This window comes from Melopsittacus undulatus, chromosome 9, assembly GCF_012275295.1.
Source record: "Melopsittacus undulatus isolate bMelUnd1 chromosome 9, bMelUnd1.mat.Z, whole genome shotgun sequence".
Lineage (NCBI taxonomy): Eukaryota > Metazoa > Chordata > Aves > Psittaciformes > Psittaculidae > Melopsittacus > Melopsittacus undulatus.
In genome coordinates, this window is record NC_047535.1 from 14,470,489 (window position 1) to 14,488,201 (window position 17,713).

The following is a 17,713-nucleotide window of genomic DNA, read 5'->3' on the forward strand; positions in this document are numbered from 1 at the left end:
CTTCTTAAAAATAAGAGAAAGGAGAATGATAGAAACAGTGGTGACAAACAATATTTACATGGTTTTAAAATGTCTTTTTTTTTTTCCTCAGCCTGCCAGGTAATTCTTGGAGCCCCAAACTGAATCACCACTTACCATCAATGATCCTCTTCACTCTCCATATTCGTAGTGTGATAATAAGGCTGATAGCATCCCATGGGCTGCTGGGGCCATTAGCCACTGTTGAGGCCACCATTGGTGCCAAGGACAAGATTATGACAGCACCATCAAACACCTAGAGAGAAATCAATTTTTTCAAAGCTCTCCTAGAGATCATAGCCCTGCCATTCCTGCTTGGGGGCTCTCAAAGGGCTCCCGCTTTGACCAAAAGAAATGTAATCATGGTATACGTTTGAAAGGGATATGAGAAATGGCCAAGCCACAGAAAGGCTGCATCCTTTTTGGGCAGCACAACAGAATTCCTTAGTGAATTTTATGATGTGATGAGACACAAACTGTGGTGGGAGGGCAAGGAGAGGAAAAGGTATTTGGAAATACTGGCCAAAATTTCCAAGCAGAAGCGATAGCCTAAATGCTATTACAGCCAAAGAGTTTTATTATCATTGGTACTTATTACCTGTTACTTAGCATAATGTCATCCCAAAAAAAGGATACGGTCCATGCCCATAGATCATACTGTCTAAGTGAAGAGATTGAGAGGACAAGCAGAAAAAGATGGAGCAAAGAGACCTGATGGCTCTTGGCCACATCCTGACTATGCAATGTGTGTGGCAATGGCTATGCATCAAGACAGACAGACTCCTTGCTCTCACCTTTATTGGGCAGCTAGGTTTTCAAGGGTTTTGACAACTGGAACTATTAAGAATGATTTGTATGACATTGGCTGCATTGGGATTAGATCAGAAAAGGCAATTGTGCTACATTTTAGAAATGCATGAATAAAGACATTTCAGAGCAAACTGGCAATAGTGTTGTGTCTGTCCTACACTCGCCTAGCAGGGTAGAACAGAATACCACATTTTCATTCCTACTGAGACCCTTCCCTGCTGCCAAAGAGCAGTGATTAATGGTTTGCATAAGGAGGCAAGACATCAGATTGGATAAGCACTATATATTCAGAACTGTGCATAACAATTCTGTGTATTGAAAAGAAGCACTTCTTACTAGGACCATATGATGGGCAGTAAACGACATCACTCCATTCCAAATCAGCAAAATTATTTATCAGAAACTGCTGAATTTAGCCTCCATAATAAGAGTCTCTGAATCAATAACTTCAGTTTCATGTAAATTTTCTAGCAAAAAAAAGTTTAAAAGTTTACAACTTTATTACAAAAATGTGCAAGTCTCTAGACTCACTTCAGCTCTGAGAAAACCCACATTTTCTTCAGGTGCACCCAGTGCAGTATTGGTTTATCAGACAGTACCAACAAAGAGCTTTTAGTTTTCTTGATCTCTACACTTTTGCTCAGATTTAGATTATGAGTTATTTAAACATATGCATCTCTTTATCTGCCTCTGCAACAGTGTGCACATTCTACCTCATTTCTTAATTTGAGGTATAAATTATGGTATTTGTCAGAATTCAATTTAATTAAAAAATGGTTTCATGAGAAAATTGAGGGTTTTGCCAAACCAGTATTTTCTATCACAAAACTACACAGAATTTGTAACTGGGTTCTAATTTCGACCTGATTAAGGGAATGGGGTTACACAAGTCACATAACAATAACATAATGAGTCATATAACCTGTACTGTTCATTATCTCAGGGTAGAGATATCAAGTTAAACTAGCACAGCTCTAACAAGAAAACAGAGTCCCAAAGAGTAGAAATGATACAACTTTCCCTTCATAAAATATTCCAGAAAGTCACACTCTGAGTCCCTCACAGAAAAAGGGACTGCATCATATAGCTATATATACATACATAGAATGAGAAGAATAAGCTTATTTATCTGACTTAAAAGATGGTGTATTACATCAGGTCTATTAAAAAAAAACACCCAAAGCAATTCTTAATATTCTTACTGTGCCCACCTGGAAAACAGTACAAAAAGTAAGAGTGCTTACCTCTACTTTGTTTTCAATGTAATCCCATATGCCAAGGACCACAATCCTCAAAATAGTCTAGCAAAATAGATTGGGGGGGGGGAAGATGATGAACGTTATTGTAATTTTAGACAAATGTTTAGTCCTACATCTATTTATAGGATCATTTTTTTTGTGTTACATAAGCATTATGCTTTTCTTCTGAATAATAATGAGGATCTAGAAATAGCTGCACTTCTGTATTATGAAAGCAGGTATTGCTTCCCAACCACTATCCTGCCTCAATGGAACTTGCATTAAAAAGTTCCAATTCGGATCTGTAGCAGTCCTTCCATCCTCCTAAAGTTTTGTTTTTAGACTCGTGAGATTTAATTACCAACCCTCCACAGCCCAACCTCTGACCCAAGCCTATGTATGATCCACTGCTGGCCCTCCTCAGGTGGAATGTGGATTCTCCTTTCTTGCCATCTTTGATAAGCCTGTGCTTACTATTTTTTACAAAAAGAAATGAGGCACTGCTCCTTGTCAATGACTAAAGATACTGACATTTCATCCATCTGAAGAGCAGAGGTTCTAATTCTCCCTCTCTGGACTACAGGGCTGTTGTCTTATTAAAAAACTTGAATCTCTCTCTGATCCTCCACTATGAAGCACAACAGCTATAAAGTAGCACCAGTAGCTAAAAAAGAGAAAGAACGCAGAATGAACCAATGGTGAATTCCCATTTAAAAATTGAATGGCACCTTTCCTCAGTTTTTACCTGGCTGTCAGAAGATCAAAATAAAAAAGGAGTCAGCCAATCAAAGACTGAAATTGAATTCACATGAAAGCATATCTGGTAGGGATGTTTTCTGCCAATAGCAGTACCAAGGTCAGATTTTGACAGACACTACAGACATGAAGAGTCCAACTGCAGCTATGTGCAGATCAAAATGCTACTTTCTCCATTAGAGAACAGTGCTAATGACAGAGAGCTCTGCAGGTCTATGTGTGAGGGGTGACTGTGCCAAGAACTGTGCAGAAAAAATGACTGTGATGAATACATGTACCTCCTCTTCATTCCAAATGCAAATACATTAAGCCAAACATACCATCACTAACTAATTGCAGAACAACACTAGATTTTTCAGTACTTTTTACTATGCATGGTTTTTCCAAACCCCATGAGCCCATTTGCCTTACTTGGCCCGGGATGGTTGTGCTGAGCTCTGTCTTGGCATTCCAAATCTTGATAACAGCACCTAATCCTGTTTGGCAGAGGTTGGGAAATACGGTGCTTTCAGAGCCCAACCTCATACTGTCAATGAGCAGGACAGTGACCCAGCCACCACTGACTCAGAAATGGCATCCCTGATGCACCGGCCAAGTCTGGCTGAGAAACGCAGTCACAGGCCAGAAGAGAAAATGCAGCGTGCTCTTTACTCTGCAAAACATTACAGGACTCTGCACAGACACCAAAAAAATGCTAAAGCTGCTGGTCTGCAGTCCTAAGGACATTTTACTTTCAAAGCATTTTACAAATGCAGCACAAGGCTCACAGTAATTTTCTTATTAACCTATTTGTGGAGGAAGAGATGAGCAACAGCAGCTTCTCAAATCCCTCTATGTCTCCAAATTTGCAAGCACAATGTGATGTAAGCACAAAGCATAAGTACATCTCCTGCTGTACAGCCAAGGCACTTCTGCAGGCTCAACTCAGGCCCTGAGCAGAACACTTTCAGACAAAAGCATCCCAGCTCCTCTGTAAGCACCTCCCTCACTCCCCACTGAGAAGCTGAACAAAACACATAAGTACAAGTTACTTATGAGCCCGTAAGTTCAGCTACACTGGTTAACCTGGGGTCCAGCCCAGCAAGTTCCACAGCAGGCAGTCATCTGGAAATGAATGAGAAAAAGCAGTGCCTACTTCAAAGCCTGGGATACTACCCTTCCCACAGCAGCCCCGCTGACAGCATAGAGAAATCTGGCTCATTTTCTACTATGCTTAAGCAGCATTTATGAAGTGCTAGGTCAAAAAGCAACTAAAGGATGGTTGAACACTTAATGTCTTTACAGTAACTGATGGTGAAAATCTTTCTCCCTTTGGACAGGTGTGCACAAAGGTATTACCAGTGAAATTCTAAGGCGCATCTGCACAAAGAGAACAAACACTGTCTCAATACTCTAAATAGGATTTAACAAGGGGCTGCTGAGGGAACATAAGAAGGATTTTCTTTCCTGCTTTCTTAATTCCTCACTGTAGTGTTTCAAATCAGACTGTGCTACTGCCATACTAAGGGGCCTGAGCAGTTCCAAGGGCTGGAAGCTAGCACAAATGTTTTCATTTTCAGTTTCCTGGTGTGAATCAGCACAAATAAGCAATGGCTGGAAGTCTGCTCAGCAGACAACTGGTACAGTAATGGTTGCTGGTGCTATCTCTAGGTCTACTCACAGAAAATGCCATGATGATTAGCACCTTTGCTCTCAACTAGAGCAAACCTACTGTAGGAAGGGAGAGCGTGAGGGTGGAACAAACCTGCTCCCAATCTGAGAGATGCACTCTTCAGCAGAAACCGGGGCACAACTGAGCCTTAAGTATTAAAAATGCTTGTTCTTTATGGAAGGTCTGAAACCTATCCACTAGCATTATCACTGTTAAGAAGAATCCCCACAGCACTATTCAAGTGACAAAAGCCAGGTAAGGCAGCTTTTCCTTGGTGCCCTGAGGAACTGGGCACCCCAAGGAAGTGTGTCTGAAGACCCAGGTGCTATAGACTTACTGCCCACTGTCCAGTCTTTACTAGCAGCAACTCCAAACTAGGTTTAGCTTTCCCTGCCCTCCCTGTTTGTACTAAGCATGAGATTACATCCACTACCATTGCCGTAATTGCTACCCAGAGGGGTCTCAATCAAACAAATTTGGACTTCACTGGTCAAATCTCCCTGACTGTTCAGCATAATAAATACTTTGAAATGAAAGAAAGCATTGGTGTTACTTGTCAATGACATTTTAGCATTTTTCCTAAGCAATCAAAAATAGCTTTCAAATGAATACATCTTGCATTTGATTGTGTATTCTATAGAGAACATAAAAAAGCAGACCCTGCACAAAAGCTGGAAAAACTCCACAACCAGATACAGAAATTAATAATAACCTACACAGTGTAGATGGACCGAACTACAGGCATTCTGCATTTTTTGGAACACAGATTTGAAAGCTAACATCAAATATCAGTGTGAGTACTTCCCTGTTAATGGCCACTGCCAGTTTGGTTTTTTGCACTTGACAAAAAATGTTGTAGCATTTCTTCACTGGAAAGCTTTTCATTAGAAAGTCCTTTAACATACACGTATGTTTTTATATCAGAAATACATTTTTTGTTTTCTGAGAAAAGCTAAGCTATTGCGTAAAAGCCTGCCCAGTGCACTAATAAAAGGTAAATGACTAAACACATCTGTTAATTTACGTTGGAATAAACCCAGGTAAAGGTAAATTTTAAGCCATTTTTGAGACAGAAATGTAATTGTGAAGTTCACAGTGTCCCTTGGTGACACCCAATTGTTTGAACAACTTTAACTGCCTGCTGTGAAATTTATGAAGAACTGTGTAATGCTGCAGGTTTTCTCTCTAATTTTGTAGGGCAACCTGGCCAAGTCCTTTGCTTCTGGCCTCCTGCCTCACAGAGATTGTGAGAATTCATAGGGCTGGCTGGCCATGTGAATTCCCACAATCTCTGTGAGCCAGCCTACATTTGTCACCTGACTGCAGCCCACATTAGGTGGAACAACACTATTAACCATTAAACACTCTTTTGCTTGCACGGTTAATACACAATTTATTCCTGGTGACTCACTGTGCCAAATTAATCCACAGTGTCAAGAAACCAAAAGGAGGCAGTGCAGGAGGTGAAGCTGGCCCACCAGGGTTAGCTAACAGCGAAGGAGAGAGCAACTCCGCACTTTGAGATGGGGTAGTGATTGTACAAAAGATAGACAGGAAGGAGTGGGGTGGAAATGGTGTCTTTAAAAGAGCCCTTCCTTCCTTCCTCTGCCACAAAACTAATCAATCTATTACAGAAAGCCTCTACTTCTGGCTTATATAGAAACTCTGAAGATTAAGCTTCTGCCTTTTGGCTGTATCTCTTAAGACCAAATATTTATTGAAAACTTTCCAAGAAGGAACACCTTGTACCCAGTCTGTAATTTATAACGTCTCTGGTTTGGGTCATTCCACCGAGGCCTTCACTCGGTCACTACTTAAAACAATCTTCTTTTGACATCTTCTGATGTGCCTATCCTGAGATACTGCCTTGGCAGTTCCACTACACGCTATCCCCAGCCACTAGTACATGAAGGAACTTGTTAGCACCTTTAAACAGAGACCCCCTTCTGGTTTCAGTGCATAGGCATTCTCCTTACCTGGCTTCTCCTTCAGTCAAGGTTCTGAAAGGAAACATGTAACTACTGACCTTATCTCACATATTAGCCATTACAAAACACTCCCCATGTACTGCACTCTGGAACTGCTTTGGCTCCATTAGTACATGTGGTCACACAGAAATAATTATGTGCAAAAGCACTAATAGACATGGATGCAGTATATTTTTCACTGACTGCCACCAACACCATTTTGATATCATGTAGTATCCAAATGCACCTTTGCATTAATCCGCAGTTCTATTTGTTCTTCTGTTCTCCCTTAATATTTGTTCTTACCATATGGAGAACAATAATTGATTTTTAACTAACAATTCTGCATAGATTTGAAAGGGCTTTTCAGGAATAGAAATGGCTTGCTAGAGATGTACTGTATTACCATAAGGTGCATGCAGATTGGAGAAAACTTGTGTTAAGCAACCCAGGATCAGCAGTTCCCTCTGGGTATGATTACACTTAGCACTAGTTCTTATATTTGAAATGCACTGTGTAGAAAGGGCTGGACTATCACTACCAAGAAATGAAAGCACAGATGAAGCACTGATAAAGCATACCATATAAAAGAAATGGGCACACTGATATTTCAGGGAAGTGTCTGCTAGGTCTTAATTCCTAGACCTCTACAAAACCATTTTCCTTGGTAACTACTTTTTCTTTGAGAAGCAAGAAAAGTGGTTAGAAAAGAAATTTCACAGCATATTAAATACACACTGGCAAAGAAGGAAGTTTAAATTTACCTTTCTATTAGTATGTAAATCCACACATTTGTTCCTAGGTAACGTCCCTAATCAACCCCCTGAAAAGTCAAAATGTACACAGCCAGCAATGCAATGCATTTATGCACCATGAGAAAAGTTGTGTGTACGTGGAATGAAAGAAAACACCCGTAAAAGAAGCCACAGCTTATGGAAGTATTATAGAAATAACAGAAGATCATTATCTTTCTGCTCAACTGTTTGAAACTCACACAAATGTAACTTAATATAACTGATTCTTCTAATATTATTAATTTGTTATGAAAAATCTATATGGAAAACAATATTTTCTCTTGGCTCTGTTGTTTGGGATCTTTTTCATCTTAACAGAACAGAAATAGTAGGGTCTTCCTTAAGAGGTTGCATTCCATCCAAGGACTGCAAGGAGTGAATTGCCAGACTACTACGGACACCTCCCTTTAACTTAAAGGACAAGGAAAGTCCTGTTGTTTGGTTTGTTGTTGGGTTTTGTTTGTTTTTTCTCTTAAAACTGAAAATCTAAATGCACTTGTGAGCCATAGCTAATGAAACAATTCTTTATCAGCTCAGACTCCAGACTTACTCAATTTGAGAACCTGTTGGTTGGACACAGTGCCTAACTTTCAAGCGCATGGAAGACTTAGTTAATCCCAGGGAAACACAAGTGCTGAAAGTTAGCAGAATGCCTGAGTGCTTGGTTGACTGAAGCACATAAAGAATAATGCAAAAAAACAATATCCAAGAGCTCAGCTCTTGCACACAAACAGTCTTATCAGTCTTAGTGAGAAAGAAGAACTTCACAACAGCTGCAGAATCAAATATTTTTGGCAATGTGATAAGGCTATTAAAATATAAGCAGACTCCAATCCACTTACCAAAATACTGTGACACTCCCCATCTTCCTTTTCTCAGCCAACTACTACCAAGGCTGAATTTGCTCTCTTGACAGGGTGTAACCCCAGCCTTGCCTTGCTGTTGGTACTGGGGTTTCTGCCCCCGTGCCTTTCTCTTTTCTTCTGTCTTAACATCTGGGTAACATTTGATGCACAGACAAATCATAGTGGTGTGGTGTACGTAAACAGAGACAAACACACGATCATTATCACTAGTAAATCCTGCTCAAATACTAGGAAAAAACCAAAAAGAGCTCATGCGCATTTCACTGGAATAAGGATACTTTAACATTGTAATGTCACAGAGAGTGACAGAGTGCAATAAATTCCTTTAAGGCTTGTAGCTATAGCACAGGCATAGAGACAGCAGGAAGATGCTCTGAGAGCAGCTATTTAATTTTGTTGGCAGCTGTTCTGCTGTCATTTGCCAGCTGCTGGCATGTTTGTCCCCTTCATTTTAACCAAGCAAAAAGCTAGTGCTTGTTTATCTCTAACATGATAAGACTCTAATTACTTGCAATACCTTTACAGCACCAGCTTTTAATCAGTCATGTTTTTCCAAACAGTCAGATTTTGTGCTGAAAGTTTTCTGGTTTTTAGTTAGTCTTTTACAACTTCATATTATTTGTTCTCTAAGGCTGAGCTGAGGCCTTCCTGAAGAATTCTGTATTCGCATATACAACTAGTGGAAATCAAACTACAGAAGAAACAATAAACATCCAACCTTAGGCCATGGTACTTGCTATAGAAACAACGCTTTCTGAACACTAGAAACCCTGAATTTGAGGCTTTGAGGGAAAAGGCACTGACTGAAGGACTAATCAATCCTCAGCAGCTGCCTGTTATATCCAAGCAAAGCGACTAATCCTGCTCATCTCTGGAAAATCATTCTGAAATGAATACTCACAGACTGCAAAATCTCACTATAACACAGGATCTTCTCCACAAATAATTCCAAACAAAGACCACTGACTCATGACATTGGAAATCAGTGGGCAAATAACCCCCTGAAGGCACAAAAAGAGTAAATAATGTGATCTGCAATTTTTGCAATATTTTATAATCTCTTGAAAAAGCAAAGTTTTTGATGACATTGAAAAATAATGAAACCCTTCAGTTTTCCTCTGCTGAGATGCATTTCAACATAAACAGATGTGCTCTTGCTTATTAAATCAACCTGGCACAAGTCCACCCAGCAAACCCCATAAGAAAGGCACACCCCCATTCTCTTCCAGCTCTGTGGGTTTTGAAGCACATCCTGTAGCTCTGTGGAGGCACCTCTGTTGCTTTAGCCCCATCAAGGACTCTGAGCTGCCTAATGAACCAGTTTCCAAAAACCTACCCTCCTTTATGCACCTTACATGGCTGCCTTGTGGCCTCATCTTATTTCAGTGTAAATTCAGACAATAATCAAACAGGTGAAAGAAGGTACTTTGGAAGACAGAAGTGGATAATAAAGTGAGTAGTAAGAGGTTTATAAAAAGTGAGAACAGCAAGTAGACAAAGAAAAGGAGCTCCTAAAACCTAATATAGAGAGAAGGAAAGCCAACACAGATCCAAACTGAGTATGGTTAGTAGGGCAACCAGTCTGGGCACTGGGAAGTACTTCTATTCCTGTTTTCCCACAAAACAGTTCTCAATCAGTTTATCCACTTCTGTGGATACTCTATCTCAGTCAAACTGAAAGAACTGGTTTCTTCCTTGAGACAGATGAGTACTGACTGGCCTTGAGGATCTGCCTGCATTGCCAGACCCAACCAACCCAAAACTGCCAGCATACAAACCAAACTATGGATGGGATACAGAAGCTTACAAGGCACTGCACTAGGGTTTGAGAAGAGTAGCTGATGGTGCAAATGAATTAAAACAGAACTTGAGACCACACCCTAGCAGGAGGAAATTGAGGACTACAGGAGAAGTTTTCTGTGAAACAAGCTCCAGGAAACAGTTTCTTTATAGTGAATGGACTCCATCTACCAATCCTGAGTAGGATGAGTAGGACCCTTGAGAATTAGGATGTACAATCCAAAAGGGAAAGACATGCTGCAACATTTTTTTAGAGGGTTTTTTTATCAGTCATCTTATATGTATCCTAACAAGCCACAGCCACCGTCAAAGGATGGGCACAGTAATCCTGTTTCTGTTTAACTGCAGCCCTAGGCAGTTAGGATGCAAAGCACCCTGCCTGTTATCAAGGACTCCTTTCAGAAAGCACCCACTGACAGTCTGGCAACACCAGCTAGAAAATCCCTGTTATGAGCAGAAACACAAAGTGATACATGTAAATACATGTCTTTCATAAACAAAACCATGGAAATAAGCAGTGCTATAATATAGTGTGTGTCAATCCAACACAAGTGATCTATCAACTCATCTGCAGTATCACAGCTCCTTGGTTTTTGATATTTTTTTTGTAACCTTCACCTAAATTTACCACAGGGTGAAGAACTGACATCTGTTTAGATTACATTTTCTCCTATGGAACTAGGAAAGGTAATTTAAATACTTAAGTTCAAGCTATCTTCTAAATTCACAAACATAGGACATCTTTTTTGTGACAAGTAACACATTATGACCTCAAAAAACAGCCTTGAAAGTATTTGGGGATATTTCAGGACTAGTCTCAATGACTTCTTTCTGGAATAAAGTTGAAAACTGTAACAGATTATCTGAGTCTGGTTATTTGTTACATCATGGCTATAGCCTTTTCCAAAGTGCAATACATCCATACAATTTTTTAAAACAAATTTGCCATTTGTTTCTTCTTCTGTGTCACATGCAGCAAACCAGAACATCAAAACTACCCACACAAATTATGAGAGGAGATAATCCCACTCTCACAACAGACCTTTTAGTAAAAAAACCCAACCTAAACAATCCTCTAGATCTTTATTCCTGCAGAAAATATCTTTCTGCTGTACCTTGAACCCAGTGACACTGATAAGATTTCTATGAGAACAAATGGATGAAACTAGTCCTAGCCTGAGCCTGCAGGGATTTGGAGATGATGATTTCTTTTTGCAGTTTTCCAATTATAATTTGAAAGACAGGATCTTCCATGTTTCCTACCAATTCCAGGCAGCAATTCTGAGCAGCAACAATAATTTAACAAGATTTTTACTGTTTTGGGGTTTCTTTAATAGTTTTTTAAGTACACGGTGCTAAATTTATTCACAGCCAAATTACTGTTAAACTCTTGCCAATTCCAGTATAAGAATACTTTGCAATTCTGTATGTGGTGAAAGACTTAGATTATACATACCTCTGAAAAGAAAACAGACAGGATGACTAGGCTGATCCAGTGAATTACTCCCGCAAACTGTGAAGCACTTGAAACTGCAATTAACACAATACAATGAAGTGTCATTAAGCAGAAGAATGCAACTTATGTTTACTATAACCAGTACTGCTATGACTTACATATGGATGTGTAACTAAATCCTGTATACCTGAGCCAGAATTCTGTAAGGAAACAGAATGATATACTCTCCCCACAATATTCCTCATATTCATTCTTTGACAATTAAGCTCAGAATATCCGTAATTGTCTGAAACTGGAGATTAAAAACTACTGCTTAAACAAATACATTCCCATTATCTAACTAAATAACGTAGGTAGACTTTTGTACAGGTCTCCTGTTGTGGCATGAACAGCCAGGACTAGCTCAGGACCCCATTCCTCTTGGAGTCAAGTATGACTCTAAGAAAACCATAGTGAGAGAAGCAACAGAAAGAATCAATATAATTGTTAACTGCTAATAAGATCAAATCTTAATATACTAATTTTAAGGAGTTTGTGAAATATCAGCAATTCTAATTTGTACAACAAATAAAATGTGACTATTTTTGTACAGTGTTGTCCTGGGTTCAGCAGGCAAGGTGGCTGTCATATGAACAGGTTTGTCTTCAAGCAAGTTTTCATGAGAACACTTAAGGAAGTTACAGTAAATGAAATAATAATTCCAGATAAAGTAGTCAGCTGAGCTACACAATTTCTCTGTAAGCACTCTTCTTCAGAATGACAGTGACAAAATTACTCATGTTCACTTAATCTCAAACTCCTCCATGAAAAGAGGACTGTAAGGAGCAAGTTCAAATAGTAATTTATGAAACTCTGGATTCTACACACTAACTTCCCATGTTGGTACTCTTCATGCACACTAACTGTTGAAGTAGTTGGTCCACTTTCATAGTGAAATGATTGAACAAAACACCTTTCAGGAACCAGCTGGGAGGAACAGTAATGAAAACATATCCAAATTCATTAAAAGTATGATTTTACAGAGTACTAAAGCCTTGACAGACACTCACTGGTGTTAAATCAGGCTTTTGTTTGGTTCAATTTATTTAGCTTATAGGTAAATTGAAATAAACTCAGACAAATGAATCTGCTGCAAGACTGCCTAAGAAGCTCTATGATAGGAGTTATCTGCATGGGCTCAAATTACTCTCTTGAGAACTGGAAGATTCCTTAATAGGTAAATTTAACTGAATTTCTGTAACCAAAGTTCTCTTCCTTGCTGACAGGGCAAAGCTGAGAGGGTCCAGTATCAGAACTGCTGGCAATTCCTACTCTGAAGGTCACATGCTCTCAAGATTGAAATAAGAGAATGAAGAAAAGACACTCTCTCTTTACTTCAGGGTGTTTGTGAGCCTATCACCCCTGCAACAGGCAGATTAAAATAGCCTGTGCAGTCCTGCAGTTTCAAAGCAAAGTTTAAGGCAATCAGTGACTGTGTGCATAGAGAAACAAGACTGGCGGAATTAACTAAGGTGTGCACTAAATAAAGCACTTATTTTAAAACTAAAACTGCTTAAAATGGGAAGGGGGGAAGGGATAAGGTAAGAAACCAGGACACACAGAAAACTGGTCTGCCACAGCTGAAGCTCACCTGGGGTTTCAAAAGAGAAGGTTTACTGTGGTGCAGCAGAGGAGCTATCTAAACATCAAACAAATGGGCAAAACATATTCCCGAGACACTGTCTTTATAGGGTGGCATAAAGAACAAGAAATGGAAACCATTCACAAAGGATTTTTCAACCAGATCTCGACTGACATACAAGGCTCCAGCTGCCCCTTAGTGGACAAAAAAAGATACAGCAACCACGAATTTGGACACTAACTCTGCTTCTGATGCTGCAGTAACTGCAGCAGAGTCCTGGACATGCTGCCAGACAGCATGCAGTTACATTGCCAGTAAAACAGTGAATCTGAAAATGCCTTCCAAGCAAGAAGCTTTTGTACAAGAGCTGAATCACCAGCCCATACACTGACCCTGCATATCTGCTTCTCCCAAAACACTCCCTTCCAAATATGCAGCCAAAAGTTACAAAAAATAAATCTTCCCCAATAGGTGCTCATCCCTGCTCTATGGTGGTTAGGATATATCACTGGGATTCAGTTTGAGACAAAGCACATAAGCTGTTCAGCCTCTACTTTCATCTGGGACAGCATTTCACACTTGTCAAACTCGTAACTTCTCCCCCTTCACAAACCCACACAACCCCATGACCCCTTCCCCCCCCCCCCCGAAAAAATATATATAAAAAAATTGTAACTAAAACCCAAAAGTTGTGCTTAATTTCACATTTTAATTGTCTGGTGCTATGGGGAAGAAGTGGTTGCGAATCCAGATGCTTTTTAGTCCTGAAGAAGTTGATTCAGTATAAAATGCAGAGTACAGCCAACCTCAGTCTTCCTCTTCACCCTTCCCCTTGCCTTCCCATCTCTTGCAAGAGGATATCCAGGAGGGGAGGGATGAAGAGCACAGCCTGACAACCCGAGTGGCCATTACAGAAGCTTGCACTATCAGCACTTGCTTTCAGTGGATGTTGTCCTTGACGATGACTTGCTGGGAGATGCAAACACTACTGCTTCTGCAAGGATCAGATAGCAGATGCTACCTACATGGTTTGGGCAAGCCCTGAACCCACTCCCACTGAGGCACTGCTGCACCACAATGTGCATCTTCTTTGCACAGCTTTGCCTGTATTCAGACAGGGCTTCAATCCAGCAAACAAATGGACAGGAACAGAGCCTTTCAGCTTCACAGTTTTCAGGAAGACCTGAAGCTGATGCCAGAATGATTTTCTGAGTTGCTTTCCCTGAAACTACTGAAGATGAGGAAGGGGCAGCACGGTCTGTATTTCTGAGAGTGGGGGCTGGAACATGCCAGAACCTTTTTTTTCTGAGATGAGGTGCAAGTGACTTAATACACATCTTTTTCTGCATTTGCAGAACATCACAAGGTATTGAGACCTTATTTTGTTAATGCATGTGAAGAGCTTTGAAGACATGACTAAACAAGGTGATTGTAAGACAGAAACCTATAACAAAAAGACTCATTACATGTCCCCTGCTTGCTGGGGTTTCTAATTCTGGAATAAATATGCTTTGTGCTAAAATACCCTAAAAGGTCTGTCCTTTTCATGTGTGATCTACACATTTGCAAATTCAGACTCCATCACTAACACTGACAGTTCTGTGTATGGGAGAAGTGCACAGCACAATCAAAGCCTGCGCTAAAAGTATGAGAGGAAAATGATGCTCTCAAAATCTCAAAGACAAGAAAAACACTATTAAAAGAAAAAAAAATAAAGGAGTCTTCCTAAGTAATTAGCAGTTGTTACTATGAACAAAATTGGCAGTGATGTGCTGTAACACATCCTAATTCATTTGGTCGATTTCATATAGAATAAGGAATCATTAAAAACTGTATGGCCTAAATGGCTTTTTAAAATCTTAATGTAAGTTACAGCCATTCCTCATATGGCACAACTACAGTACTTGTATCAACCCCACCAAAACAGCTTTTATCTGATTTAAAACAAAATAGAAGTTATTCAACTTAATGACTGTAAGAAGCCTGATGGGTCAATTCATTACAATGCAAAGTAGCAACACAGGAGTGGAATGGGTCTTTTCTCAGATGCTGAGAAAATTCATGTAGGCAGCCTCTGAACAGTGAAATTACTTTGTTCTACCTAACACCTATAGGTCACATACAAGGTGCAAGCTGCAGAACTTTTAGGAGTATCATGCACTAGGCACATAGAGGAAGAAAGATCCCTACAAGAAGGCTGCCTTTAGAAGATTTTTCAGAAAATAAATGGTAAGAAAGATGGTGCTTCCAGAGGAAAGTATCCAAAACTGTGCTAGAAATCGAAATCAACAGAAACATTTAAACTCTTTGGCTCCACAGAAGTGACAACTCTTTACATAAAGATATAGCACCTCAGTGAATACTGCTTAAATTCTTCGCTTTTTAAGAACTTACGCCCATAATTGGAAACCCTGATCTTTTTTGAAAGTAACAGGCTTGTCCAAATCCTGGGCTTCCTTCTTCAAAGTGCAAGTCACTACAGACTACAGATGTAACTAAGAGGCCATGCTCAGACCAGTGCGTGCAGTATCGACAGACAGGAGTATAAATGGTGGCAACAGCATGGAAAGACAGCTCAGTCATTCCTTTATCTTACAGAGTTTATAAAATGACTGCAATTATCAATAAAGTCCCCTAAAGTAATCTAAAACCAAATGCAATACCTAAACCTTTACAGTGAAGCTGCCTCCACTAATACCGATTGACAAATTAAAAAAAATAAAAGGACTTCCACAGACTACAAGGATCGTTTGCTCGGTTTAAAGTTGGTGTAGAAGATACCAGACCATGCCTCTTTCATGCTATGTATTCTTGCATTTATTAGATTGGCTGAACCCCATCACCACTGCCATTTCAACATATCTGAGATTTTACAGATATGCTAGAGGCTGTCCTTCAATGTTTAGCATAAGAAAAAGGTGTTTATGTTCATGTTATCTTTGTGTCATAAAAGGAGAAAAAGAAAAAAGAAGAAAAAAGGGAATAGAGGAAAAGAACACTGGGAAAACAAAGATTAATTAGGAAGCAAATCAGCAGCATTAAAATTTCCATTGTGGAACCCGCGTAGAGTGAATCCAGGTAAAGCAAAACTTTGCTTAAGTTATTATTTGCTTTCCAGCGTGCTAGCAAGGTAGAATGAAATTCTATATCATTTGGGTGCATTACAAGATAGAAAACAGTAATTTCAATTCCTACCAACCTCAGTAGGAATCAATTAATAAAAAAGCATCAGATACCCTAGCAAGTCCATCATTTCTGCCTATGGACATGCACGTGAAAAGTATCAGACATTAACAATGCACAAATGATCTTTCTTCTGTGTATATGGAGTGTGCCGGTGAAGGACAGACTTTTTTAAGTACTAATGATAACAAGAGCTGATCTTTGTATGTACACTCAGCTTGAGTCCTTTGAAAATTGTCCTGCACTGAATTGGGTCAGCAAAATCAGGAACAGACCTTATTGCATATATAGACTTCACTATACCAGGGTTCCACAAACCCACATTTCTTGTCTAGCCTAGTAATCATCTAAATGGTAGGAAAAAAAATATCCCCAGCATCCTCCTCCTCCCCCCTTCAAACATCTCCCAGCAAGTTAAGTCTTTATTTCATCAGACCAGAAATATAAAAATCCTCCTACTCACACTGGAGAAGCTTTATATCTATTAGGAGTTCCAGAGTCAGGAGAATCACCACCAATACTACACAGGCTACCAGGAAACCGTTGAGACTTGCACTGAGCAAGAACACCTGCCACACAGCTGCTCGTCTCCCACAGCACGGTTTTAGCCAGTTAGATCTAAGGAAATAAAATTAGGAGGAAAAACAAGAAAAGAAAAGAAGAAGAAGTAGTGAAAAAGGCAGAGAGCTAAAGGGTAATGAGCTTAGAATTACAAGTTCTGTTGTTATGGATATACTCAGTAACAACTTATGAAGACTGCAGAACTCACTTTTTACCAAGAAAAATACTTCACAAAACCCACGCCCCAGAGGACTTTGTGTGTATCTCCAGCCCTCTGGGAAGTACTGGTGTCCAAATGCCTTCCAATGCACAGAGTAACACAAGCCTAATCATGTCTTACTACTTCCCTGTGGTTTTATTTTGACATACATGCTGCCTTCTCTGACCTGGGACTACCATAGCATAGCAGGATTCTGCTACTAGGCTAAAAGCTAATGATGTTTTGTAAGAATTTCTCTGCTATTGAATTTTATTCCTGTACTAGTAGGAAACAAATCAGACCAGAGCTGCCAAGTGTGGTTTGCAACCATCCGTGCCATCATGGAAAAGCAAGAGCTCAGTGACTCCACAGCCACACCTACACCAGCAAACACACACAAAGTGTGAAGCCACTGGCCAAGGCTGTGTCACTTGTCCAGTTGTCTCACCGTCACTAATCTCTTCATGGCCCAGGCCAAAAACAACTTTCCAGAGTTTGAGATAGCACAGTTTTGGGGGCAGCATATGCCAGGGACTGCTCCCATACCCAGTTTAGAGGAAGTCACATTGTTTTAGAGGAAAAAGAGGATTTAGGCAAGATGAAGTGATCTGTGAGGAGGCTATCAGAAGCAGATCTCTGGAAGGCAGTTGGTGTATCAGTAATGTTGCATTAGCATAGTGCTAAATGCAGATACAAGTTTTCTTTTTTCTTTTCTTTTGAAAACATTTGCAATAGGAATGACAGTAGCATGCATTTCAGAAGCACACAGCCCAGGCTGGTACTTTTTTTTTTC

At 39.8% G+C, this 17,713-nt stretch overlaps 1 protein-coding gene across 1 annotated transcript in view; it reads right to left on the minus strand.

Moving 5' to 3' along the window:
* The window catches only part of TMEM266 (transmembrane protein 266), an 89,654-nt gene that overhangs the window by 31,897 nt on the left and 40,044 nt on the right, over positions 1–17,713 (minus strand). The window contains exons 5-8 of the mRNA XM_034066062.1: positions 16,624–16,778; positions 11,357–11,430; positions 2,073–2,129; positions 136–274 (exon numbers count right to left, since the gene is read on the minus strand). Of these exons, the coding sequence (XP_033921953.1) occupies positions 136–274; positions 2,073–2,129; positions 11,357–11,430; positions 16,624–16,778 (425 nt within the window). The remainder of the gene's footprint in view (positions 1–135; positions 275–2,072; positions 2,130–11,356; positions 11,431–16,623; positions 16,779–17,713) is intronic.